The 27,981-nt window shown below is 40.4% G+C and overlaps 2 protein-coding genes across 2 annotated transcripts in view; both read left to right on the top strand.

Moving 5' to 3' along the window:
* deptor (DEP domain containing MTOR-interacting protein) overlaps positions 1-3,130 on the top strand; it is a 34,158-nt gene extending 31,028 nt beyond the window's left edge. Inside the window, exon 10 of the mRNA XM_074683970.1 lies at positions 110-3,130. Within this exon, the coding sequence (XP_074540071.1) occupies positions 110-232 (123 nt within the window). The 3' untranslated portion in view covers positions 233-3,130. The remainder of the gene's footprint in view (positions 1-109) is intronic.
* Positions 3,131-6,134: 3,004 nt separating this feature from the next.
* itga10 (integrin, alpha 10) overlaps positions 6,135-27,981 on the top strand; it is a 33,920-nt gene continuing 12,073 nt past the window's right edge. The window contains exons 1-8 of the mRNA XM_074684488.1: positions 6,135-6,911; positions 15,012-15,123; positions 15,229-15,338; positions 15,432-15,520; positions 17,327-17,441; positions 17,540-17,667; positions 18,246-18,394; positions 25,210-25,360. Coding sequence (XP_074540589.1) covers positions 6,860-6,911; positions 15,012-15,123; positions 15,229-15,338; positions 15,432-15,520; positions 17,327-17,441; positions 17,540-17,667; positions 18,246-18,394; positions 25,210-25,360 — 906 coding nt within the window. The 5' untranslated portion in view covers positions 6,135-6,859. The remainder of the gene's footprint in view (positions 6,912-15,011; positions 15,124-15,228; positions 15,339-15,431; positions 15,521-17,326; positions 17,442-17,539; positions 17,668-18,245; positions 18,395-25,209; positions 25,361-27,981) is intronic.

The following is a 27,981-nucleotide window of genomic DNA, read 5'->3' as shown; positions in this document are numbered from 1 at the left end:
TTTTCCCTTTCCTGTTTTTTGATACTCCTTCCATTATTTCACCTCTGTACCTTGACTTGATCTGGAATATTTAAGACTCAAAAGCCTTTCCCTGTCTCTCTACCTGCAGGTGTGTCAGTTTGTGGTGTCTGTGAATGGACTGAACGTCCTCTCTCACGACTACCGCACCGTCAGCAACCTGATCCTAACTGGACCCAGGACCATCGTCATGGAGGTGATGGAGGAGGTGTAGGTTTGATGAGAGCTACGAAAGAGCTTGTCATTGATAAGTAGCGCAGTAATAACTGTGGAGACAGAGCGGCAGAGCAACGTGGACAACTTTGAACCTCTGTCCTGTCACTGTTTGGACAGGGTGGATGACTGAGCATGTTTTAAGAATGTGGGTGTGCAGGTCGAGTCAATGATTCAACCTGTGGACAAAGCACACGGGTTGAACTTGATTTTCTTTTTTAAGGCATAAGAGCCACCACCTCAGAGACTGCTTCACTACAGCCAAACAGACTCTTATAGTCTTAATGAAAAGGTCTAAGACTGTGTGTTGTTTGATTTAGGAACCAGAAGTGTGTGAAGATTCAGTTTCTGGACATGTCCCTGGATAAGCAACACTTCTTTTTCATCAGGAGACAAACAAGTCAAAAAAAAAAAAAAGCTGAAACTGTGAAGAAGAGGAAGAATATCTCATGTTAACACATTCAGTGACCTTTCCCCCACTTAACAACAAACAGACTGCGGCACCTGGTGGCTCAACACTGCCCTCTGCTGGGAGAGACAGGAAGTCAAATCAGAGGGAAATGCCTGAATCAGTTTTGTTTCAGAGTCATGTTGGTTTCTTTTTCCTCCTTTCTTCAGGAGGCATCAGTAAAAGGTGAAAACTACTCCTGTTGTGCAAAATAAAACTAAATTACTGAGGTAGATTTTTATGTAGCTGCTGGGGTTAATTTGGTTTACAGAATCAAAATGCATAGGGATGTTGTATACATTTCTACAGTTTCATTTAGTGGACGCTTTTGTCAAAAGTGTCGTACAACAAAAGTGTGGGACTTAAACAGGCACAATGTACATAGAGAGGTTATCAGAAATTTTATGCACCTCTGGAGAGAAATTGTGTTTTTGGGATGAGGCTTTGTTTTAGTTTAAACTTAAAATGATCAGCACTGAGGACGAAGAAACTTTTCACATGATGGTTTTTAAAGAATCCATTACCCCTGATCTTTGTTTGTGTCTTTCATTTTCTTTTCTTTTTGTTTTGAGTGAGAAGTCATTCCACAGTAACAAGGTTGTTTTTCTTTTTTATTTTTTGTGTGAGACGTGACAGGGTAAATGTTGGGGCTACTAAAACACTGTCAGGAAATAAGGTTTAGTTTTGTTCAAAAAATAGAAAAAAAAAACTTGTCCTCCCTCATCTGTGTCATAAAGGTTGTAACGGACAGGTTTACTTTATTTGATTTAAATTTCCTCATTTTCATTCAAAATATCTTCTCAGATTTGGAAACTCATCTGCCCATGGTCAAGTTAGCCTTGAGTTTAAACAGTATGTTTACAGGCTGCACCATCATATGCTAACACACACACTCACATAAGAAAATCTTGTTTAAATCATATAAAGAGGAGCATGGATAGGTTTTATTGCTCCTGAAACAGCACTAAGATGTGTCTCTAATTCATCATGTGTTCCTGAGTAACTGTACAGTTGTCTGTCTTATACAAAACCACACTGCCTGGTTCATTGGACGTGTACTTATTTAACCCCTAAAGTGAAATTATGACTAATAAGTGAAATTATGATGCATTGTTGTGAGCTTTTTCTATTAAAAGTGATCATAAATTCAGGACACCATCATTGCCAAACAGTAGAATTAGCTGTGTGTCACAGTGAACTGCCTCTAAGTGTCTACAGTGGGTATTCAGTGGACATTGCTTTGGTGTTTCTCAGTGTGCTTTGATGTTGTAAGCAGTGAAATGCATGGTTCCTGTAACTCTGTGCTGCGGTAGCGTTAGCTTCAAATCCAAAGTGCTTCTTCACTTTATTGTGGGAGTGACGTATGTAACAACATATTTTAAGAGTAGAACTAAGCCTTTTTTCCCCACACACACACTTTCAGGATCCCTCTCCATCTCTAGAAGAAGTTTATAGAACAAAGTGTGTAAATAAGAAATTTATTAGAGTATTAAAGTACTTCAGAGATATGTGATGTGCTCTGGTTGACTCTGACGGGCGTTTGGGACATTTAACTTTGTTGCTGATCTTTAAACTGTCCTCGTGTTGCTGAATCTTGCCATAATAGATACTATACTCTTGGATACTGTTCACCTGAAGCTGATGGAGATTTTCTTGGTGGGGTTTGCTGTGTTTGGAGAGAGTACAATGGGAAATATGGACGCAGATATTTTGATATTCTTTCATATATTTCTGTGTGTAACATTACTGTACTGCAGAGATTTCAGAGTTGAGCTCGACATTTAACTAAGGTTCATTTTTCCATTCAGATCTTACCGTTCTGTATCTGCAGTCTTTTTTCTTCTAACTTTGTAGAGAAGTGATTTTGCTCTTTTAACTCTGTTTGAAAATGGTACAAAAGTTGATTTATGGACTTACTGTAGATAGAAATATGCAGAAGCGTTTGACTGAAGCAGGTTTACTGACTGTTAAACTACACACCTGAAGCATTTGCCTTAACACCTTATTTGCTGCTAATCCCACCTGTTGGTCATCTGATCTCTTTTTCTTTCCCTGCTCTGCTAGCTCTGACTTTACATTGGTGAAAGGGTTTATTGTTCTGTTGACAATCAGTGTTTAATACACACCACCTTTAAATAGCACAACAGTTATTAAGCAAAGGTCGACTGAATGTATTTCACTACCATCAGCCACACTTTGGGCTGTAAATAATATCAGCGTTAAACTAAAACTCTAATGATAGGTATATATATATTTCAATAAAGGGATTATCTGCTTAAAGTTCACCTCATGAGGCCGCATCAAGTTGCCAAAATACTTTCAGCAGGTGAAGCTGCATGTTTTTCTTCTCCGCTCATAGAGATTGAACAACGGGTTTTTGATGACACTTTCCACAGTCTGTTTTTGACAAAGTAGCTAAAACTTATTCTGACGCTCTGATGTAATAAACAGTTCATTATGTGTTTAATAAACAATCTGATTCTACTCTGAGTCCATGGATTCTTCTTCAGGGATGTTTGAATATTAATCGAAATTAGTGAAGTTCACCAAAAACAGGTTACGATGACATAAAACCGTCTTTTTCAGTCTCTAGAAATCTGTTGTGCCGCACCATTCACCTGGATGGATCTTTCTTTCGCTCAACTTTCCAGTCTTCCTTTCTTCATGCTCTTACACACACACACACACACACACACACACACACACACACACACACACACACACACACACACACACACACACACACAGGCCAACGTCAACAAGCAAGACGCAGGTGACAGCACAGGAGGCAAAACTAACAGGGAGCAATAGCTAAAAGTAAAACAGGAAACACTCAAGACAAGGGATGGGTACCTGTAACATTTGGAACACAAAACATGTTCAATAATTAAAATCTTTAAGTTTTTCAATCTAACACATTTATTTTAGTGTTTGTACCTATAAAAGTACCTAATTCGGTACCTGTGCTTACTCAAGACCTGACATGGAAACACACAAGGACTACAAGAGCTCCTGACTTTGATCACCAATAAACAAGAAGGAAGAGTAAAGGATGAAGACAACAAACAACTTTCACTGGAGACAAAGGGCAGCACATGCTGCAGCTTTTCATCTTTGGTGCAACTTTCTGCCTTTCACCTTTCACTGTAGTTTCTGCTGTCAGGACTTTTGTGTCCTTGTCAGTGACTCAGCAGTGTTGTGGCTCTCTGTCCCATTCACTGACCAGATGGTTCAGACTCAGCAGAGCAGGAGAATGTGACTCATTTAGGTCTTTGTTCTAACATTTTATGGTCCATATTAAGGATGCACAATATTATTGGCACAATATCGGTATCGGCTGATAAAAGCTTAAAAACACGTTTATTGGCAGATATGAAAATTTCTGTCGATAAGTACAGCCAATAAGGTGCTATTCAGTTAGGATTATTATGATTTTCCATCTGAAAAATAAGCTCCTTAAATAAAATGTAGCACTTCATTTATTTGCACTGCAGAGCTCTGTGTCTGTCTCCAGGTTGTTACAGTAGCTCTAAAATAATCAAATGCAACTTGGTTATGTTTAAAAATGCATTGTACATTTAAAAGTCATGTGATCTAAAGAAATTATTTTTCTGTATTTCAATACTGAATGTCTTGAGTTTGAAAAAATGATACATTTCTTATTTATGGTAAAATCAAATGTTTTTTGTCTTGTTTTATGTGTGTTTCTTAAACAAATAAGACCGTCACAATAAGAGTAACATATAAATTCCAGTACAGGATAGACTTAGCTTTCTTTACAGTGAAAAAAACAAACAAACTTGTGATTATCAGTATCGGAATTGGTATCGGCCAAAAGGGGTTTCGATATATCGGCATATCGGATATCGGCAAAAATCCAATATCGTGCATCCCCAGTCCATATCAAAATACATTTATAAGAAAATGATAAATTAACGATCAGAATTAAAGTCATTTTTTATGCTTTTTTTGTTGTTTTGGTCACTTATCAATTTTGACAATGAATGTATTTTAGTTGTTTTTCACCACCAGTTTACAACCAATCTGTGTTTAGCTTCCATGAAGCTGATTTCACATGGATACTCTACTCTGTCTGTTTTCCAATCTATCCTTCATCCCCTCTCTGGTACACACAGAGCCAGCAGCATCTCATCTTAAGCTGACTGAGTTCTCCTCAGTTACCTGGTTTGTTGGTTTATCACAGTACATGGGACCCATAAACAGAAAAACCCTCCTGTTGTGGATCAAATGAACCTGAGGTGTCATCTGTTCTTGTCTCCTCTGATCCCTCAATAGAAGAAAAGGCCTCAGGGTGGCGCCAAAAAGCTTCACAGGGATCATTTAATGTGGTCCACCAAGACATGATTAAGGATGATTTTCATTCACAATTTGCATACATGTTCTTTATTCTTTATTATTCGTCAGCCTCTCCATAATTAGTGACATGAAGAAATGTGTTAAACATGGCAGTAATTATTCTACATTTTATGTGTGCCACAGCAGCTCACTTCAGAAAGTGCTCAGACATGGAGCTTTGGGAAGAATAGGAGAGGGTGGAGTACTTTTGTGCAAGCAGAGAGCATGCTAAAGGGTCAGGGTTGCCCCTGATACCCCCAGAGACAGGCAAATATTAACATCTTTGTAATAGGTGCCTTCTGTAGCTCAATATTTCAGTTTTATAAAGATAGTGCATCTGCTCTATGACTTTATTTAATTTTGTTTCGGAAGTTTCATATTTAAAAGCCAAACCAAAATTTTAAACTTCACCTTTGACACTTTGTGCCCTGTAGATGGGGGTGATATCACCCTGGAGGAGACATTGTGAAAAAAGGGTTTGCTGCAGGATAAAGATTTTATTTCAAAACACTAATCTCAAAATGTTGACTTCCACCTCAGGACGACATTTGCTTTATTATTACATTTTTTTTTTTGTATCACCTCAAAAATGTACCCATGTGTTAATTTGGCAAACCTCGTTTGAGTAATTTCCGTTGAACTGTCAATTACAAACAGCAGGGTGAACTACTAAAATTATTGATGAGTTTCTTACGGAAATTGTTTGCATAGAGCACAACTCTTCCTTATCTTATTCATGACTGCAATGGCATAACTCAGAAAGTGCCCCCCAAAGAAAAACTGAAAAAAAAATCTGCACAATCAGATGAAGTCAGTGTCTCAAAGATGTAGATTACCCGTATGTCAATGACATCTTATTAATCCTTTTTTAAAGTGCCACATTAACACAACCAGAGGGACCGTTTTCCACTAATATTAAGATAAGGGGAAAGTAAAAAAAAAAAAAAAAAAAAAAAAAAGGATGACGAAGTGAGCAAAGTGAAAGATTTTAAGAGAAACTCTTGAGATCTTGTTTGAAAAAGAGAGACGGAGGGGGTGGGTTTGAGGTTTTTTTTGGGAGAAGCAGTTGCTCAGAAGGGAGTCTGGGTGGATGGAAGGAGGGAAGCTCTGAGGATAAATGCGCTCTTTCATTTCAAAGTGAGAGAAACCCGTCACAGGAGGCACATATTTACACGAGCAGGAGCTGACTGGAAAGGGCTGTTTTTGAGGAGTTTAGAGTTGGGAGACCAGCGGAGAGAGCCATGGATGACATGCACAGCAGCGCTTCACAAAGTTTTGGCTTGACGAGCGCAGTTTGATCTTCAAAGACGCGCGCCCGTGTCAGTGGGGATAAACGTGGTGCCGACTGACTGTTTTGGAAGGTGTTGGACATTAGTTATGGTTTAATGACTCGGAACTGTGGCCTCTTGTTTGATGGGACAGGTGCCGCATTTTCGCGCTCTCAGCATGGGTCACTGAGGTGCCAATTAGGTTTTTTCTCTCTATCCTCGATGCGCCGCAGCATAACCTTTAGCTGTGGTAACTTCTAACCATACTGAAGCTTTAAACGGCGCAAACAAGAGGTTTTATTCTGGACTGCCTGTGTTGAGAACCTGACCTAAGCTCCTTCACGACCAGAAGATATGTCACTGCGACACCGTTTGGACGGATTTTACGCGTCTTTTGGAGAAAGAGAGAGCTGAAGAAGAAACACGCGTCTGTCCGTGTGTGGGGTGGACGCTGATACACTGCGTTATATATTAAAAAAAAAAAAAAAAAAAAACAGGAGAGATTCAGAGAAAAACAAAAAAGGAAAGTGGAGACTGCTTTAAATCAGTTTCCTAAATGGAGCTGCACAGATACCTGTTGTACCTGGAGTTTATATTCCTTCTTAAAGGTAAGAACTACTTCAAAATAACATCTCTTCTAAGGTTGAAAGTACATTTTTCTTTTCAGTTTTAAAATCTAATAATGCTTTTTATGCCTCATTAAGCAAATGCAGTAGTTCAATCACTGCACCAATTAGTAAACTTTGTTGAACCATTTCATGTCCACCTCTTTTCCATGATTAATGCCCCTCTACTGCCCAGTTGGTCCCCCGTCCTGCAGTTCTGTCAAGTTCAATGACATGGTCTTTAACCTTAACTACTTTTACACTTTAACAGATAACACATGTGAATAAACGTATCGTGTGCCTCCCTCAGGCTCGGTGCTTTGTTCTGAGTGACAGTAAGTGACTGACCATGAAGACATTCCTAACATGATTGTGTGCAGGAGAGTCAAGAGGCAGACACATCAAAACATATGGCCGCACTCCATTTGCCAAACAGATCAAAGCTATAGGAAGTTGTGCATGAGTCCAGCAAAGTAATGGTTTGTGCTTTAAAGGCGGATGATCCAGTAAATCTAACCGTTTTGTCAGTACTGAGGAAATATTTCATCCTTGTTGGCCCAGCTCTGCCAGGAGATGTCTGGAGCAATAGGAGATATCTGCTGATGTTTCCTCTGCCAAAAGGTTACTGGTTCATCTCCACTTACAGACGACTTCTCCTGACCTGTGCAGCAGTGTAACTCGACCTCACCGGCCATATCAGCCTCTTTAGACGTGTACAGTTCCCTCAATAAGGCATGTGTGCCATGTGCGTTTACTTCTTCTCCATACTGGAGAAGTGGCAGCGCAGCCTCACACACCTCATTGAGCCACTCCTGACCACCAGCAAGAAACCAAAGAAACAGGCCATTGTTGTCTACCATAATGAAGTGTTTCTGCATCTGATAAGCTTCAGTTTAGCCGCAGCACATAGCCATGACACAAAGTGAGATCAATAGACTGAGATATTACACCCTCCCATGTAAAGTCCTCGCTGCTTTCTACTATCTGTGCCAATCTTTAACATGTCCACTGAAGACTAATTACCCATGCAGCCAGTTTTCATGCTATGTAAACGCCTCTCATCCAGCAGCAGGCAGTAAAAGCATTCACTCTACATACTTTGACACACATGCACACACCTCTATTTAGACGTGCCAGCAGCCGAATGATGCCTGTGGTTAGGTTTTACACATTGCCTTTCATTTTCTGTTTAAATGGAGCACAGTGTAATTTCCATCTCTGTGTGACCTTTGATTTAATTTGTACTGTAGCTTATGTGATATCACCTTAAGAGTTCTTGCGTGTGTTCAAGTGTGCTACCTTGTTCATGTGTCATACATAAGCATGTAGGTGAGTGAGTATGTGTGTAATGTTAATGTTTTCACCAGAGCTCCCCTTAACGCAGCCAGCAGGCAACCCGTGTCTGTTACACTCTGTTATGCTTTACTGAGATGTCCAACGCAGGTGTGTGCGTTTGACTCAGTTCCACCAGCCATTCATAAATTTACCCTATTATTCTCCCTGCTATCTTTTCCTGTTATTTCACTTTCCCATCATTCGCTTGCTTTCATTCCTTTCCTCCCCTCATCTCCCACCCCCATTCCCCACGAGAGGGTGACAGAGACGTGAACGGACCACGGTGGAGATAATGGATAGAAAAGCTGTGAAAGTGGGTGAGAGGAGGTGAAGGGGGAGATGTTTGGGAAACACGAGTGGGTCAGATGGAGATGATAGAAACAGACGGTCAAGAAGACAACTCTACTGCTGTTAGAGAGACAGAAAACACAGAAGAAGAGAGGCGAGCTCAAATATTTTAACCTGAATACAACATACTTATATTAGAGCTGTTTCTCTAGAATCTAAATTTTGGGCTGTGAAGTTGAGTTTCTGCACAACCGTATCCAGCAGCAGTAGCGCCTAGTGCTTTGTGGTTTGGAGAATCTGGACCCAGTTTGGCTTGATAAATGTTTGCCACCAGTTGTCATGGCGATGGGTGGTCAGACGGGCTGTGGTGCAGTGTCATATATGAGCCTCAAATGAAAGTGGAACCAGAGGAGGGAGGACAGGACGGAGAAAACAGCAAATGATGGCACAGCTTTGTGGGAGTCCAAGGGGCTGGGCTTTGTGGTAGACTCGCTCAGTGTGTTTACATGTGTGCTGTAGCCTATGTTATAGGAGAGTGGGGGAAAGAAAGGAGCAATTTATGGTTTATGAGAGAATGAGTGAAATAGGAGAATGACATCAGTCAGAATGACATCAGTGCTAGGGCTGTTATCAGGCACTTAGTTTGTTGTGGAATAAGTGGGGGTTAGAAAAGCTGGGGGATGTTTCCACAAGAAAAGAGAAATGTTTTACTACACTGCCTGTAAGAGCAGTAGCTGGAGAGGACAAAAGAGAACTAGAGAAGTTGCATTTCCTAGAAGCAAATGTATTGAAATGCTGAAGCTGAAGAAGGAAACTGAAAAAAAAAGATGCTAAAAGCAGTGGAAAGGAGGGGAATGGGGAACAGAGAAAAAGAATAATAAGAAGAAATAGTAAAGGTAGTATAGAGGTTTAAGCAGTAGTAGAAGAAGAAGTAGAAGTAGCTTGAGTTGTCTACATTGTGGGAAAAGTTTTTTAAATAGTGGAGCAAGCAGAGTAGTTAAAGTTTAAGAAAAAGTTAAGTTAATATTAGCAAATTAAAGGTAGAGTCCGCAGGATTTTCCTTAAAAAAATAAATAAAAAACTACATGAATAATCCTGCTCAACTGTCACTTCTGGGCCTCTGTACATGTATTTCAGTATCTCTGTCTACCTCCAACTTGTTGATGTTTTCTTTTGGACCAGGACGTTTCTGGGCAGAGTAAGCGTGGTTACATCAACCAATCACAGCACACCCAGTGCGCAAGTGACTTTGCGTGTTAATTAGCGAGTGGAGGAAGCTATCCCGAGCGATATAGTGGACGTAGTATGAAGGAAGAAATACACAACTAATGTGAAATAAAACACCACACAGATAAAGTTTTTTTTTATTAAACGAGGGTGAAGCTTGGCTCAACTTTCACTCACTTTTGGGCACCTGGGGACAGCAGGGGGTGAAGAGAGACGTGAGTTGGCTTTCTGCTGAGCAGGTATGTGTCAGATAAGCTTGTGCTGACATGCCAAGTCAGGTGCATGAGCCCCTCCTAAATGCAATGCTTCAGGTGGTTGTTGGGCTAGTGCCTGTGTTCACAGAGCTTCAGTTTGAGGCTGTGGGTGTGCGCTGCTGCTGGCACTGAGTCAAGGGGGAGGAGCCCAGATTGAATTTGTGTTTTCTAACAAGTGACTGAAATTCCTGCAGACCCTAACTTAGAGTAGTGGTGGTAGTATCAGTATACTAGTACATGTAAAAGCACTTGTGTGTGTGAGTGACAGAAAGGACACCTACATGTGTGTCTTTGTTCCTGAATGTTTTGATTGGTTGGTATAAACAGCTGTGTGAGATAAAAAGGTTTCCATGGTAACCTGCTTGTTAGGCTGTGGAAAGCTGCAGCTGTGTGAGTTCTGTCTGAGACAGATGACGAACAAGCCAAAAGTAGGGTTTGAATCTCCTGTGTGAAAACAGAGAGCGTTTTCTGGAAAACAGTTGCACCATGAGAATCTTAAGATTCTGATGAACACAGTGATGTGTTTCACATGTCTGTAGAGCCAGAAATGTAGACAGGACAGAGAGCTAAAAAATGAGCTTACAAATGATGCTGAGCTGAAGATTAAAGTATAAAATAACATTATGGCAGGCTGGGGAAAAACAGGGTTTTGCCTCACACTTTTTGGCTTTTTTTTGGCCAAACGAGACAATCTTTTGCTACGACAATCCCTTTAGAGAAAGCTGGAGTAGCCAGATAACATTTTGATGTATTTTCTATGTCTGTAGAGTGAAGATTTTAGAACTTATGACAGTTTGTTCGAGAAAATTCTAACGTCTCATCAGCAGCATCCTTTACTCTGGCTGACAATGTCACGCACTGTAGGAGCTGGGATTTTGGTGAAAGTTTGTGTCGCATAAACAGTGAAATCTCATATGTAAAAGATATTTAAATCTTACTTCATACATGAGTAGCTGAAGGATTAATGAACATTTTAAAGCAAAAAGGAAGTTTGTAAGCAGAGGTATGCTGAAGTTTTAGCATCTCAAAGTTGAGAGTTTTAGGCAGAAAGCTGAGAGCTCAGCAAAAATTTGAAGAAGTTTCAGTGCATCAAAAAATGTACCAGAGAATAATATTAAGAGAGTCAGATAACAATATGTTGAAATGCCGAATCAGCATAATTACTTAAAATAGGCAGGGCTGAGAGATTGTTTTTTTTTCATTCTGGTTATGAAAAGGAAATATTTTACATTAAAGAATCACTCTATCCTTGCCTAAGCATATTCCCATTGGTGAAGCACATTTGACATCTGTGTTGGATGGCTGAGTCTCATCAGTTCCCAGGTGGTCTCAGGATTTGATATTGAAAGCTTGCAAAGATTTACAGGATGAGCAGAAACAAGATTTAGAGTCTACAGCTGAAAAAGTTGCATTGTGTGGCTCTTCTGAGACACTGTAGTTTATTGAGTTTATTAAACACTAAATGTTCAACATGCTTAAATTGGCAATATTTATATGTTAATGTCTTCTTAGTTTAACATGTTTACATGCTTATTCAAAAAGGTTTGTGCCAAGTATTAAGGTGTTTTTTGAAAGTGTAAGGATTCACCAACAGGTCATCCACAGGGGAATCAAATTCCTGGAATTCAACCAACTCTCCCAGAGACTCATAACCACAAACGTGCACCTCATGATGACGGACAGAAAAGGTTTTCAAAGCAAGTAAATTTATCCCCTGGGTATCATAAATCTTTCCCATTTCACAGAGTACGTACAGCTACGAACTTTGGCTGATGATTGGTATAAATCCCCCAAAAGGCAGGTAAGTTTTTGTTAAGATACTGTAGATTGGGCCAAAATGGTGAAACCGACGCCACAGTTAGAAAGCAGATCTCAGAGCCATACTGCCAGCCTGGCCAACACAACCCTCATCTCTGTAGCGACAGATGTCCAGTGAGTGAATCTGAGTACAAGAAAAGAAGAAACTTGCCTGAAAATGTAATTATATCACAGAATGAAAACATCTGTTGCAGAGAGAAAATGGAAAAATTACAGTGTGTGAGAAAGGCAGGAGCAGAGATGGAAGAGAAACAGTGGACATATCTAGTTTCTGTCTCTAAACCAAGTGGAATCCCCCTCTGATTGGCCTGGCCGAGGTAACTGTTTGTGTGTCACTGTGTATTTGTTGGAAAGTATCTGTACAAGTGTAAGAGTAGCTTGTGTGTAATCACAGCTGCAGTGTTCTTGTCTTGTTCCCCATCCTGTATTGCTTCTCTCAAGAGGAATCGCACCAGAAGTACAGAAGAAATGTGGAGTTACTGTACACGGCCCTGGTTAATGCTGCTTAATTACACGTCAAGTCAAATTTCACTCAACAGAACAGATCTAACACATCCTGCTGATCAGGGATTCAAATAACAAACAGTTGATTCACAAAAAGGACATCTTAAATGAGAAATGTCAAGAGTAGCACACTGAAAATACAACATTAAACTAAACAGTGGCGTGGCGTGGAGATTTTTTTTGAGGAAGCCAAGTGAGACAAAGCCTGTTATCTGTATTTTTTTTAGGGAGTGGGGTACATAAAAGGCTTTGTTGCAGTTTGTATCGCTATTTCATGTAACGGACCTGTTAGAGCGCCCAGAGAGCGCTCGTTTTACTTACTTTGAACACCGACACACGCCCTTTAGCTCTCCCACTCTCACTCACTCATTCACACACCTACATTGTCCTCTTGACTTAGCTTAAACATCGTATTAATTAATTCAACCGCCCACTTAAACACACAACTGGCCGCTTCATGCACACTGCTAATGTGCTAATCTCCCTGATTTCATTCAGTGGCTCGAGGATGACGATACTGTGATTTGATTGGTTTGAGGCCAAAGACGGGGTGGCTTCCCTTGACACAGTCTTGGTCAATCACAGATGAGCAGTGTCATGACCACGGCCTCATCTGATTGGTTAATCATTCTTGTTTTTTCACCAAGGGATGCCAGCTCTGCTTGGCCTCCTTGCGGACAACAGCGTGCAGTATCGTATTTTCACCACGCATTCGCCACAGAACATTTACGAGGGCGCTGTTTTACACATTGTAAAATGCTCAATAACTAGAGGAGAGGAATAAGGAAGAGATGACGGTGACAAAACACAGAAGAAGTATCGAAACTGTTAAAAAGGAATATTTTCATTAAATCACAGCTACAGTCTAAAAAAAGAGAGGAAGCATGGCTTCCCTTGGCCTCCGGGAGAAAACGCCACTGAAACTAAATAAACATAAGCATCTGAAACTGTAGACTGTAAGAAGTGATCGCAAACTCTGATTCATCACTTATTGGTTCATGTTGCTGTTTCAAAGCTGGACTTATGGATGTTTTCATCTTTCTTTTGATCCTATCTTTGAGAAGGGATGTAGCTAGTGGGAATATTTTATGAAATACAAACGTAAACTTAACAAATTGGCACAAGAAGTCTATTTCTGCTTAAGGCAAACTCATTACCTTGCTAAAAAGCTAGCTAACGACTCCGTTTCCTACTCTCTGGACCATGTTTTTGGTGTGAGTTGACTAAAGTCAATCTTTTGATAGGCTTGAAAAGCTATGAGATCTTGAAACATAGCACACCAACTCTTGCTTGTGTGGGAAAGCTGTTTGTAAGGTGGATTTCTTACAGGAACCAATCTGGTTGTAAGTGCACAAGTGACAGTCTTATCTGGGAGGGAATGAGAAGAGAAATTAAATAAATAAAATGAATGTCATCAGTAAACTGTTGGTCCATTCAAAGTAGCCCATTCAGATCAGAAAAAGTCAATTATATTCAGATGGAAGACAACTTATATCTAGTGATTCTCTGTTATTAACCCTAGTTTTACCATGCATGGGTTTTATCTGGCACCATGTTTGAAATTGTCTTTAGCCTTTACTGTCTTGAGTGTATCTAATTTTGGTGGTTAAGGTTTGTCACTGTAAGGACTTTGGTGTGTTTTTGTCTATGAGGCCATTTATCATAGAATCACACTGAGCAGGGAAACAGCGTGTCAAATTGTTAGGGGTGCGGGTCCTGTATTATTTAAAACAGAGGTGTATTTTTATTAGGGATGTTCGATACCACTTTTTGTGCAAGACCGATACCAGTACAAGTACTCCTTCTTGAGTATTCACCGATACCAAGTACTAGCTGGTTAGGAGCAGCTTAGCATACTACTGGAACTACTAGCAGTATGCTACTAGCACTTTTGATGCATAAAATTTCAATTTACAGTGACAGATCATTTTGATCAAAGACAGCACAGTCACTCTGCTATTAAGTCCAAATAAAACACAAACAACTCTCTCTGAGTTTAGAATTTTTTCTCGTACATCCATAACAGGACACAGTTTATCTGTGGTATGCACTCATGTAATATTACTCTCATGTAAAAAACACATTTAGGCTGCCCCCTCAGACTTTGGTACAAATACTGTTATACTTTCCCAGTCTGAATGTTTTCAGTTTACACTTGAATGTTTAAAATCTCAGTGAACTGACGATCATCACTCTGTGTGTCTCTTTCTGTATGAAGGGCAGGCTTGTGTGTCATAACAGGAGGCTTACTATACTACATAGTTTTTTTTAACCCACACCCTTCCTTGCCTTGCCTCTTCTCTTCCCTCTCCTTTCCCACTTTCCCCTCAGACTGAACTCCCTCTTTTTTCCTGGAGGTTGCCTCTGGTCATACTGTTTATCCATCTTTTTGAGCTCCTCCTCCTCAGCCTTCCTCAAAACCTGCTATTAACACCCAGAGGGGAAATAATAATCTGATGTTAAGTTATGTACACTGTTTCCTGCTCTATATTTTTTTTTATGTATTTCATTTATTTGGATTAATTAATCATTAACAAGTGTGTACAATTTATGCTAAAACTAAATAGCAATCTGCTAGCTGGAGCTGCATATCTAAGAGATGGATATAAGACATGTTTGAACTACTTTAGAAACTTTTTGTCACCTGTTAAATAATCTGCTCTGCTGTGTCTTTCAGAGTTGTGCCAGTGTTTCAACATAGATGTCAAACATCCACGCATCTTTGATGGTCCAGAGGATGCTCTGTTTGGCTTCTCCGTTTTACAGCATGAAGCAGGCGGAGAGAAATCGTGAGTGTGTGGTGAAATACAAAAAAAGAAAGACGCTAATTAAACATCAGCCACAAAGAGCATGAAAACAGAGTAAAAAATGATCTCCTGTCTCACTCTTTGAAGGATGCTGGTTGGTGCTCCCTGGGATGGGCCACCCAATAATAGAAAAGGAGATGTTTACAAATGCATTGTGGGAGATAGGGGGAGCTCAGGATGCAGCAAAGTGAATTTAGGTAACGAAATATAAACTTTCTAAGACATAAATTCTAATTCTTGGAGTACTCTCATCATTTAATAATAAAATGAACTCCATCTGTGTAACTCAGGTGAGACAGCTCTGCAGAACGTTTCCAAGAACCTGAGGAATTCTCACCTGGGGATGACGCTCACTCCTAACTCACCTGATGGCTTCTTGGTATGTTGCTTTGATTCTGACAAACTACACTGTTTTAGTTATCTAAGCTAAATCTTGGGGATGCTGTGTGTGGAAGTCTGAGGGGATGGGGTGGGACCAGGTTGTGTTTGCATGAATGAATCAGCTCTGTCGGTGTGTTTTTATTTACGTTTGGAGGTGACCAAGTGTGGTTCACTGACCACACATTTCCTGGATGCCTTGTTTTAGAGATTCACACGCACATTTCCAAACCACTGTTCTTCAATCAGTGCTCAAATAATAATCTGAATCCTTTATGTTTGTGTATTCACAGACAGTTGATTTCATGAGTTGAAATTTGCGTCGTACAGTTGCACAGCACACAGATTATTTAAACGTCATTTCTATATTTTTTACTCAACTGCATCTGTGCACATCTGACTGTGCGGTAAATCTTTTTTTCTTTCCAAGTTTTGTTTTCAGCTCCATTTTCTTAACAGAAATAAGGTAAAACTGAGCAACTCTGTTGTCTTGCTTATAAGTCAACAGTTAATAGGTCTGATAAACACATAACTGTCATATCGATTTCTTAAACTTTGAGCTCTTCAGCTTCCAAAAAATGCACTCCTGCCTCTACTACTAAACAGGATGACGTGTGTGTGTGTGTGTGTGTGTGTGTGTGTGTGTGTGTGCGTGTGTGTGTGTGTGTGTGTGTGTGTGTGTGTGTGTGTGTGTGTGTTTGTGTGAGTGTGTGGGTGCAGGTGTGTGTGTGTGTGTTTGTGCCACTGTTTGTGTTAGCTTCTTAATCTTCAGCTCTTTTTTTTCTCATTTTGTTGTTTATATTGGTTTGTATCATTCAAGTGCACCATTGGGTTTCTGCTTTGGTATGGAGCTCAGTTCAGTTGTGTGTGTGTGTGTGTGTGTGTGTGTGTGTGTGTGTGTGTGTGTGTGTGTGTGTGTGTGTGTGTGTGTGTGTGTGTGTGTGTGTGTGTGTGTGTGTTTATCCTAACCCCAGTGGTCAGGTCTAAAACTGGATCGGAATGCGTCTCCGGCCCTTTGTTAATGACAGACCTACCAAAAGCCATAGCACCTCATGCTTTTCTCCATCCTCTCCCTCCTTCCTTTCTCTCCTCCCTCTCTCCATCTTTTCTCTTGCTGCCTGTCTGTGCCCCTGAGGAGGAACCATCTATAATGACAGGGCGAGCAAAACCAGGATGTTTCTCTTTCTCTCATTCTTCCCACATTTCACCGCGGCCCTTGGTCTCCCTCTTTTGTCTCTTTACGGAGTTTCTCTTTTAACCCTCTTCTCTGCACTCTCCCCCTTATTGCTCCCTCTCGGTATGAAAGCCAAATAAACAGCCTACTTTGAAGACAAAAATATTTTTATATGATGCCCTCCCACCCCACGCCCTCCCCCTGCATTTAACACAATCTGATTTAAACTGCCTCACTGGTCTGCTGCTCTGGCTCTGTAAAACCACTCATGACAACAGTGACTGCCAACATGTCAACAATAGTCTCTCTTTCTCTGCCTCTCCCTTATTTTTCTATCCCCCAAACCACACTTTTGTAGTTTTTCCATGAGTTATTCCTTCTTATGAATTGTTTGCTTTTGTTCCACATCTCGTTGAGACACTCAGACATTTATTCTGTGTTTATCTTAGGGTCAGCCGTCCACATCTGTCCATATCTTATACGCTTTGATAAGAACAAAATTACCTCCAACACAAGACTTAAATGTAAACACTTTATGTAAAATTTAACTTGTTGAAACTGGCTACACAGACGACACAAAATTGGCTATGCAGATGTTAACGTGTGTGTTTTTTTGTTTTGTGTTTTTGGCAGGCATGTGCCCCTCTGTGGTCTCAGGAGTGCGGTACGTCTATGTTCAGCACCGGCATCTGCGCCGCTGTCAGCGATGACCTACAACCAAAAGAGACCATCGCTCCAACAGCGCAAAGTAACCACACATTTGCACAAACACACTTAGGCAGAAAAAAAAACAGAGCACAGGCCTGCTTTAGCTAACCAAATATTTTAAACTCCAACATGTGGCAGGGTGCTCCACATACATGGACATCGTGATCGTGCTGGATGGCTCAAACAGTATCTACCCCTGGTACGAGGTGCAGAACTTCCTCAGCAACATCCTCAGCAAGTTTCACATCAGCCCGGAGCAGATGCAGGTAAAAACACAAGTTGTTGTGCTTGTCGCACTGCCTGTAAATAATATTTACATTAGTAATGGAAAATTGTGGTTTTTAATTTTAGTAAGTCTCCAAATCAAACCTCTGGAACCCCTTAGCTGTTGCCCAGAACAGAAAGACAAGCCAGCCCCCTGAGTGAAAACATGCATAGAGTGACACGTATAAAGAGCTGGTTTGGCAGATATGACCAGAATGAATTGCTCCAGTAACGTAAAGGGACATGAGCCCAGCTAGCTTGAGGTTGGGGGAGGAATGGGGACATTATTCTGAGCGCAACAACAAGAGAACTGAGAGGAGGTTTGGGTTTTGAAAAGGGAGGGTGGGGGGTAAGGGGTAGCAGGCAACGTGAGGTGAAAAGGAAATACTTCTGGTTTCTGAATGAATTCGAAAATTCCCGAGTGCACTGTTTGCGTAAAGAACAGGATTGGTACTTAAAGAGATAGTTCACTCCAGAAACAAAAGTCTCAGATGTTTCTCTCCACAAGTATGTGCCTACACCACCAAGACATGCGGCATTTTAATAATACTGCAGTGTCTGTGTGTGTGTGCACTTTCAGGTTGGCATCCTGCAGTATGGTGAGGTAGCAGTCCATGAGTGGTCTCTGAAGGACTACCAGACCACACAGGAGGTGGTGGAGGCTGCCAAGAACATCAGCAGACAGGAGGGACGAGAGACACGGACTGCATATGCCATCCACATGGCTTGGTAGGCCTGCCTGTCTGTCACTTCACTCTCAGGGCTGATGCTCTGTCAGCTCAAACTTGTTAATGTTTGGCTCAGCAAATGGAAAATGTCTGTATCAAGACATTCTTATGGTTTTCTTGTTGGTACAATTTATATATTTTGTAGCAGAACAGGCACCCACTGTCATCCTGACGTCTCCACTGGCTCATGATAAGCTACACAGTGAAGAGGCAGTATTTCATTAGATCACAGCATTTTAGTCTGTTAGTCCTCATAAAGTTCAGTATTATACTTTTTTAATGCTAAGTTTAATGCTTCAGAGGAAGTGTTTTATTTCTTGATTGAGGCCTCTCTGAGTTAAGAACAAAGTGGAAATATTAAAACTCTATTTGGAGTAGGAGAGTGGTTACATCTCCTCTTCTCGAATCAATGAGGTTCTCGAACCTTAAATTATGGGGTAAATGTGCTCTGTAATTTTTGATATTTCGATAGTTCTGCAACAAAAAAAGCGCATATCTAACTAGAAAAGCACTCAGAGAGCGCAGACCTCCGCCAAGCATATTGTGATTGTGACGCAACACTTCAGTCCTACTTTAATGTTATACTCCCTTTCAGCAGACTGTCTGCTTCAATTTTGTGTAAGTTGCAGGTTTGTGCGATAATTTGTTACCTGACAAAATTAAGATGATCCAGGACATATTTCATATTCTGGATCTTAGTATCCAGAATATTGCCAGGATCTGGATCATACTTTTACATCCGTCAGAAATTATGGTGACCTTGTCTTGTATTGTTTTGCAAAGCAATCCGACCATTTATCTTGGAGTTATATACACATAAGGTGAAAACGTCCCTAACTCACAATGATAAAGAATCCCTTAAAAAATCCTGGCTCCAGGCAGTGATTCGGATCACCTCCAAAATGTAATCACTTCTTTCTTATTTGGTTTTATAAATTTCCTGAAAATTTGATCAAGATCCGTTCGTTACTTTCTGAGTTATGTTGTTCACAGACAAACAGACAAACTCTCCCAAAACTTAACCTCCTTGGTGGAGGCAATAAGCTGAAACCTCAAGTCCTGAAGTGTTAAAACTGTAGTTCATCAAGCGTTTGCTTGAGGCTGGTTGCAGAAACACTGGAAACAACTCATATTGATAAAGCTGATCTTTAAAGCGAAAATACATTTCAGCCAGGACCACTCTTGTCAACAGAATTAGTTGTTTGAGTACAATAACTTCAATTTGGTGGACTGCCTCTGATTAAGGAGCTCACTGTCCTTCCACATGCCAAGGTGGAATGCCAAAGCTTGAGGCGGGGAGAGCACACCTCCTCTTTCTTTTATGTGCATACATGAAATACCAAAGCAGGGAGAGCAGAAACTGAAAAAAAGGGTACAAAACTACACATAGAGTTAAACAAAGTGCAGGGTTGGAGATGCATCTCGGCAAAAGGTAGGCAGGCTTAATCACTTTGAATAATACACCCTTTTTGCTTTTTGGCAATTTGATGCGTAGATGTTCTTGTGTGAGCTGTCAGCTGCTGTTGGGGCAGTGGCAGTGAGAGCAGCTGATGTTCTGTCAGTCGAGCTTGACATCGTGGTCTGCCTGAACTAACCCTTTACTCAACCTGGTTCAAAAGACAGTTTTGGGCTGAAAAGCTTATGTTTCCATTGGAAACTGCTCTACAGGGAGGTTATAATCGGTTATCTTTGCAGATATTAAATCTACCGGCTACTTCCCAGTTAAGAGCATGGCTGACTTTACTGCTGGGGGGCACACTGCAGCTGTTAGCGAAGAGGCTAAAAGCCCGCCTCAACTCTCACTGTTTAAGTCACACTAGATTGAAATAATGCATCAACCTTACTAAACCTGAAAGGAGAAGCTTTTAGTTACAACATCCAATATTTTCATAGATCCACACACTTTATCTTACCACTGTTTAGCATCTTTCAGCAGTTTTTTGGTTTTGATCCTGAGACATTACTGTTTCTGTGTTAGTAGCCAAATCACTATGGCTAGCTATCCTTTTCTTGCCTGGTATCAGATTGCAAACAGTGAAGTTGGCATTTAGCTGTTACAAACGTGACCACTACCATCAGGAGTTAGTGAAAGCAAGCCTGAAGGTGGGACGACTGTAGGACACAGACTCTGCTCAAAATATATGAAACTGTTGCTTGTGTCAGCTGCACAAGAACACAGCTGTTTGGTAACACAGTTGCCATAGTAACATAGAGAAGTTGGTGATTACTGGGTGTAATTGAGCCAAACTGTGAAAAACATGACCCATAGTAACCCATTCACTCTAATAAAAGCTACGACAAGAGTGAGGACATCATGGCAGAGCAAACTTAAACTTAGCTGTTTTGATGATGTTTTAATAATTCCTGGTTAAGTGTTTGAAGCTAGATAGGGCTGAATTACCTCAAGTACTCAATCGATCGTACACTAAGGTTTGAACCTTTATGAAGCCCTTTACATTACGCTTTTCTAGCTTGGAGAATTTGGTTGGGCCTTCTAACTTTCAAACAATGACTACATTTTACATGCACACCATATTCCTATTAAGGTCTATAATCTGGTTATGGCAATAGATACCAAATACACCATTGCAGTAGTAGTAGTTGTGTCATGACAAGACGCCATCTAGGGTTGTGCTTTTACACGCACTGTATTGACATTTCCACCAAATAGTCCAAGATGTTTGCTTTTGTGTCATACTGTGTAATATTCGTATAGCTTCTTCATCAAAGTGTCGTTCTCATTCATCTCCCCAACCTTAGTTTGTTGCACGCCTTTTTAAAAATATCACTGCTGCGGTGCTTTCACCCATTGATGTAATATATGATAATATACAGGTTGATACAGGCGTATGCCAGGGGCTTTACTCAGGTTTTAATAATCAGAAAACAAGCTTAATTTGGTTATGACAATTGGAATAAGGTGTTTACATGACTTCAACGCAATCAGAATATTGTCATTATTCTGATTAATAAGGAAAATGTGGCACATGTAAATGTAGTTATTGAAATATGTAGTTTTGAAAAAGCCTAATGTTGTGTTTACAACTAATGGATGCCAAAAAAGTGTTAATCATTGTAAAAAATATGCTTAATTTATTTTGTCTTGGTTGTTATATTTCCAGAATCTCATTGACTTTATTTTGTTAAAGTGTGTTGGAGGTTGTTAGGTGGGCTCTCCGAGTCTAAAGGAACAATTCTATAGGTTGAGGGTCAGCGGCTCAGTGAAAACCTTACTCCTTAAAATATCTTTGTTTTTTTCTTTTCAAAATAAAATTCCTGCTTTATTAAAGTCATACCCACTTAGAGCACCACACCCAGACCTGATGTGTGGCCACCACCATCATTTTGGGATGTGTATCTTGGAGATCTTGAAGAGTTGTACAACCTCTCTCTCTATACGCACACACACACACATACACACACACACACACACACACACACACACACACACACACACACACACACACACACACACACACACACACACACTCACTCATAGGTAATTGGAGAGTTCCTGTTTTCTAGTCCATTCAAAGGTAAAAGTTGGAGACTTTTAGGAGGAACGTTTAAAAGGTAGTTGAAAAGCAGTGACTGGAAAATGGAGCCAGTAAAATAGCCTGACTGTGGCATTAAAACACCACTGACGGGAAATCCAGACGCTACTGCATATTTACTTTTAACTCCTGCAACCTTTCCTACCCTGTTACATGTTGCAAACACTCGGTGGGCTCATCAGCAGCCATGATAGAAACACAGAAGCTTTATGTGGATATTTTTTGTGTTTTTTTCTAATTTTTCTCCAAGATAAAGAAATGAAGGAGTCATATTCAAGGGAAAACTTTTACCTATTGACAAAAGGAGGAAATACATTAATTCTTTGACAGCACGGCTTCTTTCTCACACTTTACTGTACAGACTGGTACAGAGCGGCACTTGCTGCAGGCAGGAAAGTGACGAGGTACAAAAACAGCGAGATTAGCTGAGCTGGACTACTCGACTGCTGGCTCAGCACGGCTGCAGGTGTGGCAGACACTGACCCAGCCTGGTCAGCCAAGTAGCGCCCCTGCAGCTGTAAAAATACACACGGACACTTACAGTACACGCAGACACTAACACACATGCAGACACATACTCAGCATGAACACCATGCACCCACACAAATACACACATTGTGGAACTGACAAGTTTCATTCCCTGCTTCCCCTCACTTCAACTCTGACCCTCTTCTCTGCATTGTTGACCTTCAACCTCAACCCTGACCTCATCCTTATTATAAACTTAACCCTAAACCTGAGTACTTGACTAACATAGCTATAAATACTTTTCCCTTGAGGATTCCCATGATTTTATTTTGGTGCGAAGAATTAGTTCACACTCACTCAGAGCTATAGATGTAAAACAGGCTCCAGCTGACTGGGACTGACCTTGACCAGAGTCCTTTAATCTTGATTAATGAGAACTTACAGGAACAAATGATGGTTTGCTCAATCACGTCAGCAGAAATAAACTCACCATTCATCTACTCTTTAAAGAGAAACCCAGAAAGTGTTAGAAAAATGTAGTGATGATTGGGGAAACAAAAACACTGGGACATAAAATCAGTAAAATGGTTAATGAACACAAGAACAATAGAAGGACACAGAGGAGGGATGAGCTCAGTTTTTCAACATTAGCAGATATGAGATTCTGAAGTGAGTGTTTGAGTGAATGCAGCAAAGCAGAGTCGCTAAAGCCGCGTTTCCACCAAGTAGTCCGGTTCGGTTCGTCTTGGTACAGCGCGCATTTTACGGCGTTTACACCAACTTATCCCGGGACAGATCCCCAAATAACCAAGTCGAGCCGTCCCACTGTTTGGGACCCTTTTGTATGGGTGCCAGACTGAACCGATCCGGAAGATGGAGCAACACACTGCAGACCGTTGATTGGTCGGAGGAATTGTCACTTAACCTGATGGCGGCTGTATTTCTCCTGGCAGCACACAGACTTCTCTGAAACAAAAGCTTGATTTCACTTTGTATCAAAGAGCTACATGTCAATCACGCAAACAGGATCAGGCTTAACTGTGCCAAACCTTGCCAAACCGTACATTTATTTAATGTTATATTCATTTATTTGTCTATTTATTCATTTATGGTGTGTGTTTTTCTGTAGCTCTGTTTGTTTGTATACAGATTATAGCAAAAAAAGTTTGTTTGCTAGCCTTTAATTTACCTATAAAAGGATAGCTTTGTCACATTTGACAACATGCTACATATTCATTTTAAGACTCCATCTTTAAAAGAACTTAATGTGAAATTCTAAAATAATTGAATTAATGCAGTTTTAAAGAAAGAACATTTAACACCCAAATACCTCCCAATACAGACGTGTTATTTTGGGCTTAAGATGTTTCTTTGAACTGACACACGCTACAATGCTGACGTGTAAATGACGGCGACAGATTACATGGAGGACACTTTGAATTAGAGACGACAGACTGATGCATGAACATCAAACAACCCTCCACAATTGGCTCAGCCTCTGATTTTTATACTGCTCCACCCGTCTGAGATGCTCTCACTTACTCACACACACACTCTCACACACACAGACTGCCGCTGCGCCGTGTCATTACCACACTGCTGTGACTCCATAAAATGGGTTGTAAATACTACCAGGCCTCCCAATTAGCATCCCTCACTTTCTCTCCTCTTTCATCTCCGCACTTCTGTGTCTCATACGTGTCCTTCTTTATTCTATAAGTCTGTCCTTCCTCCTTATCTGTGTACCTGTCTATCTCTCTCGTCTTTTTTCCTCTCATATTGCATCTTCCACGTTCCTCCCGTTTTGTAACACCTCTCTCTTTACTCTGTCACACCAGTTTTATGACATTGTTTGTGCCACACAATTAAAATACCACATCAGCGCTGGTTTTGCTCTTCAAAGCTTTAATATTTGGTTTTATTTAACCATCTTTTATTGTTCTGTTTAGTTTGAATTCTTTTTCTCTCTGTCGTTTGAGGCCTTCTTTTTCCATCTCTTTTTCCTGTTGCTATTTTCTGAAATGTTCACCTTTTGGCTATTGTCTTTTTCATTTTCTCCGGTATTTTACACATCTATATTCCTTTTTGTTTTTTTTCTTCCTCTCCGGCTCTCTCTTTCTCTGCACCCTATGTAATTTGCAGTCTGCATAGGGGGAAACGGTTGTTTTTAACTCTGAGTTTCTTGCGGCTGACCACGATGTTATATTTAGACAAGGGCTGGAGTTTGGCCTGAAAATGACTAAGTTCGCGAGCAGTGACTGCTCTTCCCAGTTTATTGGGTATGTGAGTGTATTTGAGTGAGTGTGTGTGTGTGTTTTTCTGTGTGTTGGTCTGAGGCTTACCAAACCTATTCAATGCTTGAAGCAGGTCCCGGCCGAAAACAGGTTTCCTGCAGACAAACAGGGTGCGGCTTGAGTCCGTTTGTGTTTGTCATTTAGGTTTCCTCTGTATCATGGCTCAGCTGGATGGGAATGCACAGATGCGGTTGATTTGTGAAGTGACAAATGCAGGCTGTATGCACTGGTCATGTTGAGTCAACTGGCAGCTAATGGTATGTGTGCCATCTTGACTAATAAAGGAAGACTGAGTTGTGATTTGGACAATTTGTGCTGTTTTTCATTGTGTTGTCATAGCACATGTAACTGTAAACTATCATAAAGATGGAGTTTATTGAAGGGTAAATCATGCGGCTGAATCTCTTCCTCTCCCAGGCTCCTCCACTTCTTGTCATTATCTTTCATTTTCCTCTGCTTAAGATATTTCATTTTAAAATTCGTCCTCTCTGTCTTTAAAGCACGGAGGCATTCAGCGCGGAGCGTGGAGCAAGAGATGGAGCCACCAAAGTGATGATCGTAGTGACAGACGGAGAGTCACATGATGGAGAGGAGCTATCAGACGCTCTGATAGAGTGTGAGAACAGAAACATCACCAGATATGCCATCGCTGTAAGTATATCTAGTCCCACTTTGGCTTTACTTTATGAACCTAAAAAACTGAAATGATAATGATTGTAAACGATAGGATTACACACAATGCTCAAAAAGTTGGGGCAGGAGATTTTTTCCTTCCAGGAAATGAGTTAGTACAACGTTGGGGTACACATATGAAACAGTCCACATTATTAGAAGGGTGCGGGAAGCATCCCAGACATTCCTCACACATTTGTTTGAACATGATATGATGATACACCCACAAGCAATACCGCACAATACCACCACCACTCCCCCAAAAATAACATCTCCAAATTACCAAATGAACCCCTTGGGTGAACTGAAATAGCCCAGTGGGAACAAAAACTCTTCCTCTGTGGCCGCACCCTGCTCCCTTGACACACACTGATGAGTGGCATGGTGGAGTGTCAGAGGAGCAGACAGACTCAAGTGGCACGACAAGTTGTAGACCCCTCCCTTCCCAACAGACAAGTTGGGTAACCTCCAGACTCCACTGGGACCACAGAAGAAGAAAGCATCAGCCAACATGGTGGGGGAGGAACAGCTAAGGGGCCACTACATAAATTTATTGACTATCAAAATCAATCCGATTTAATCAGATTTATTCCTCAGTGTCTTTTATCTGTCTCACTAAAGTTGGTTACTGGGAGATAAATTCAGTCCATGGATTCAGTAAGATGATAAAATATGACCCTGATGCAGACTCAACGACTAATTTGTTATCATTTATACAACACTGAGTGCCTGCGATTCAACTGTTCTTAAAGCAAAAATGTTAGTGTTATTTCGTGTTATGCAAGGGTAGTTTTCTGGTGTTAGGTTTCCAAATTTTGAGGGGTTTTGTCTCCAGTGTTCAATAATGAACTTATTTTTAAAAAGGGTTACTTCTACAGCCATGTAGTATGTAGAATACCTTCAAACATATATATATATATATATATATATATATATATATATATATATATATATATATATATATATATATATATATATATATATATATATATATATGTATGTATGTATATATAAATTGTACTGTACATGTGTGTCTGTTTTTCGTGCAGATCGGACAAAGTTTAAAAATTCCAAACTTTGAGCCCATGTCGTAGCCACACCCAAAAAAATTATCAAAATTCAATTATGATTATTGATCTTCAATGTGTCTAGTATACTCAAGCCAAGTTTGGAGTTGATATGTGAAAAAAACCTAGGACTAGTTTGTTAAAACACGTAGCCTATAAACGGCTAAATTACAATGTTTAGACCTACAAAAAGTCTACTACGACCATTGTCAATTCTGAACAAGAAGTTCGTTATTTGGACGCAAATATCGGATTTTGACGATTTCTAGCCTATGCGTCACATTCAACAACTCCTAGGTTTTAAGTCGGATCAACTCCAAACTTGGCTTGTGTATATTACGCACATTGTTGACAAAAATGTATACATAGTTTTTTGCTACGTCAATGGGCGTGGCCACAAAAGACCGCCAAAGATGACCATTTTGGCTGCTTCATGAAAACCTTAATAGCTGTCACGACCAAAATGCACACACAGGTTCAGTGTCACAGCCTGATTGCATTTCTATCACTGGTTGCACAAACATTAATGCTCCAGAGCAATGACAATTAAAACTTCTTCTTTTTTATGCCCTAATCTCAACACAGGCTTTCATAATTCATGCATCAGAGGGTCTGAGCAGTCTTAGTGTTAATGGTGTCCCCTAAAAAGTTGACAGCACCTTATTTTCCAGAAAAGTGTCTCTATTTAGCCCAATAATCTACCAACTTTACCGTGAACTCTTTTCATACAAACTTTCAACAGAGGACTGGTTCCCATCACATCTCTTAAATGTTGACACAGGCACTGACAAAATTTAAACACTAACCCTACAGTAAGGGTTCTGAAGAAAAAGTTAGTAATAACTGATGGACAAACACTCTTTCTGGTAAGAAATGTATTTTTTGTCTCTGAAATCAATTCTTAATCCTACTCGGCTCCTCTGTACTGCTTTGAAAGCAGCTTTCTTAAGTGACAGTAGCTAAAACCTGTGAAACTCTAAACTTCTGAGTCGGTCTGAGAAATTGTAGGAAATACGTTTTTTTTGAGTCATTTGTGCAAACTTGCTCCCCAGAAAGGCTAAAAAAACAGTGGGAACGCTGAGAGCACATCGGCCTGAAAAACCAGAAATTGTGTTAAAATTGGTTGTTATGGTTTTATCACTGTGAGCTATTCAAGTTGAAACTCTACCTGGCATGTGCTCACGGTAATACTAGGTCAACAAAAGGATAATTAGAAAGAAGGAAACAGCGAGTTAGAATATCAGTGGGGGGTGGCAGCTTGAATCCCCCTCCCCAAAAAATGAATGAAAAAAACAAGTGAGCAAAGATTTAGAGTGTTTTCCTCAGTCATTAGAGTGATGACAGTTGAGTACTTCTTGTAACAACAGGCATGTTTTGGTGCTCCTGTCTGTCTGTGTGTGTTCAGCCCAATAGCTCACAGGGGAGGGTAGAGCTTTCAAAACAAGAGCACGGCCACCACAGGCTGTGTTTTATACATTAAGGCAGGTCGGGGGGTGTGCTTTTAGGGGAGAGGGTTATGCACATCTATGCATG

This window comes from Halichoeres trimaculatus, unplaced genomic scaffold (assembly GCF_033239565.1).
Source record: "Halichoeres trimaculatus isolate MK-OKI-2021-1 unplaced genomic scaffold, fHalTri1.1 fHalTri1_scaffold_12, whole genome shotgun sequence".
NCBI lineage: Eukaryota > Metazoa > Chordata > Actinopteri > Labriformes > Labridae > Halichoeres > Halichoeres trimaculatus.
The sequence above is the reverse complement of the archived record's forward strand: the minus strand, read 5'-3'. Positions and strand labels throughout refer to the sequence as shown.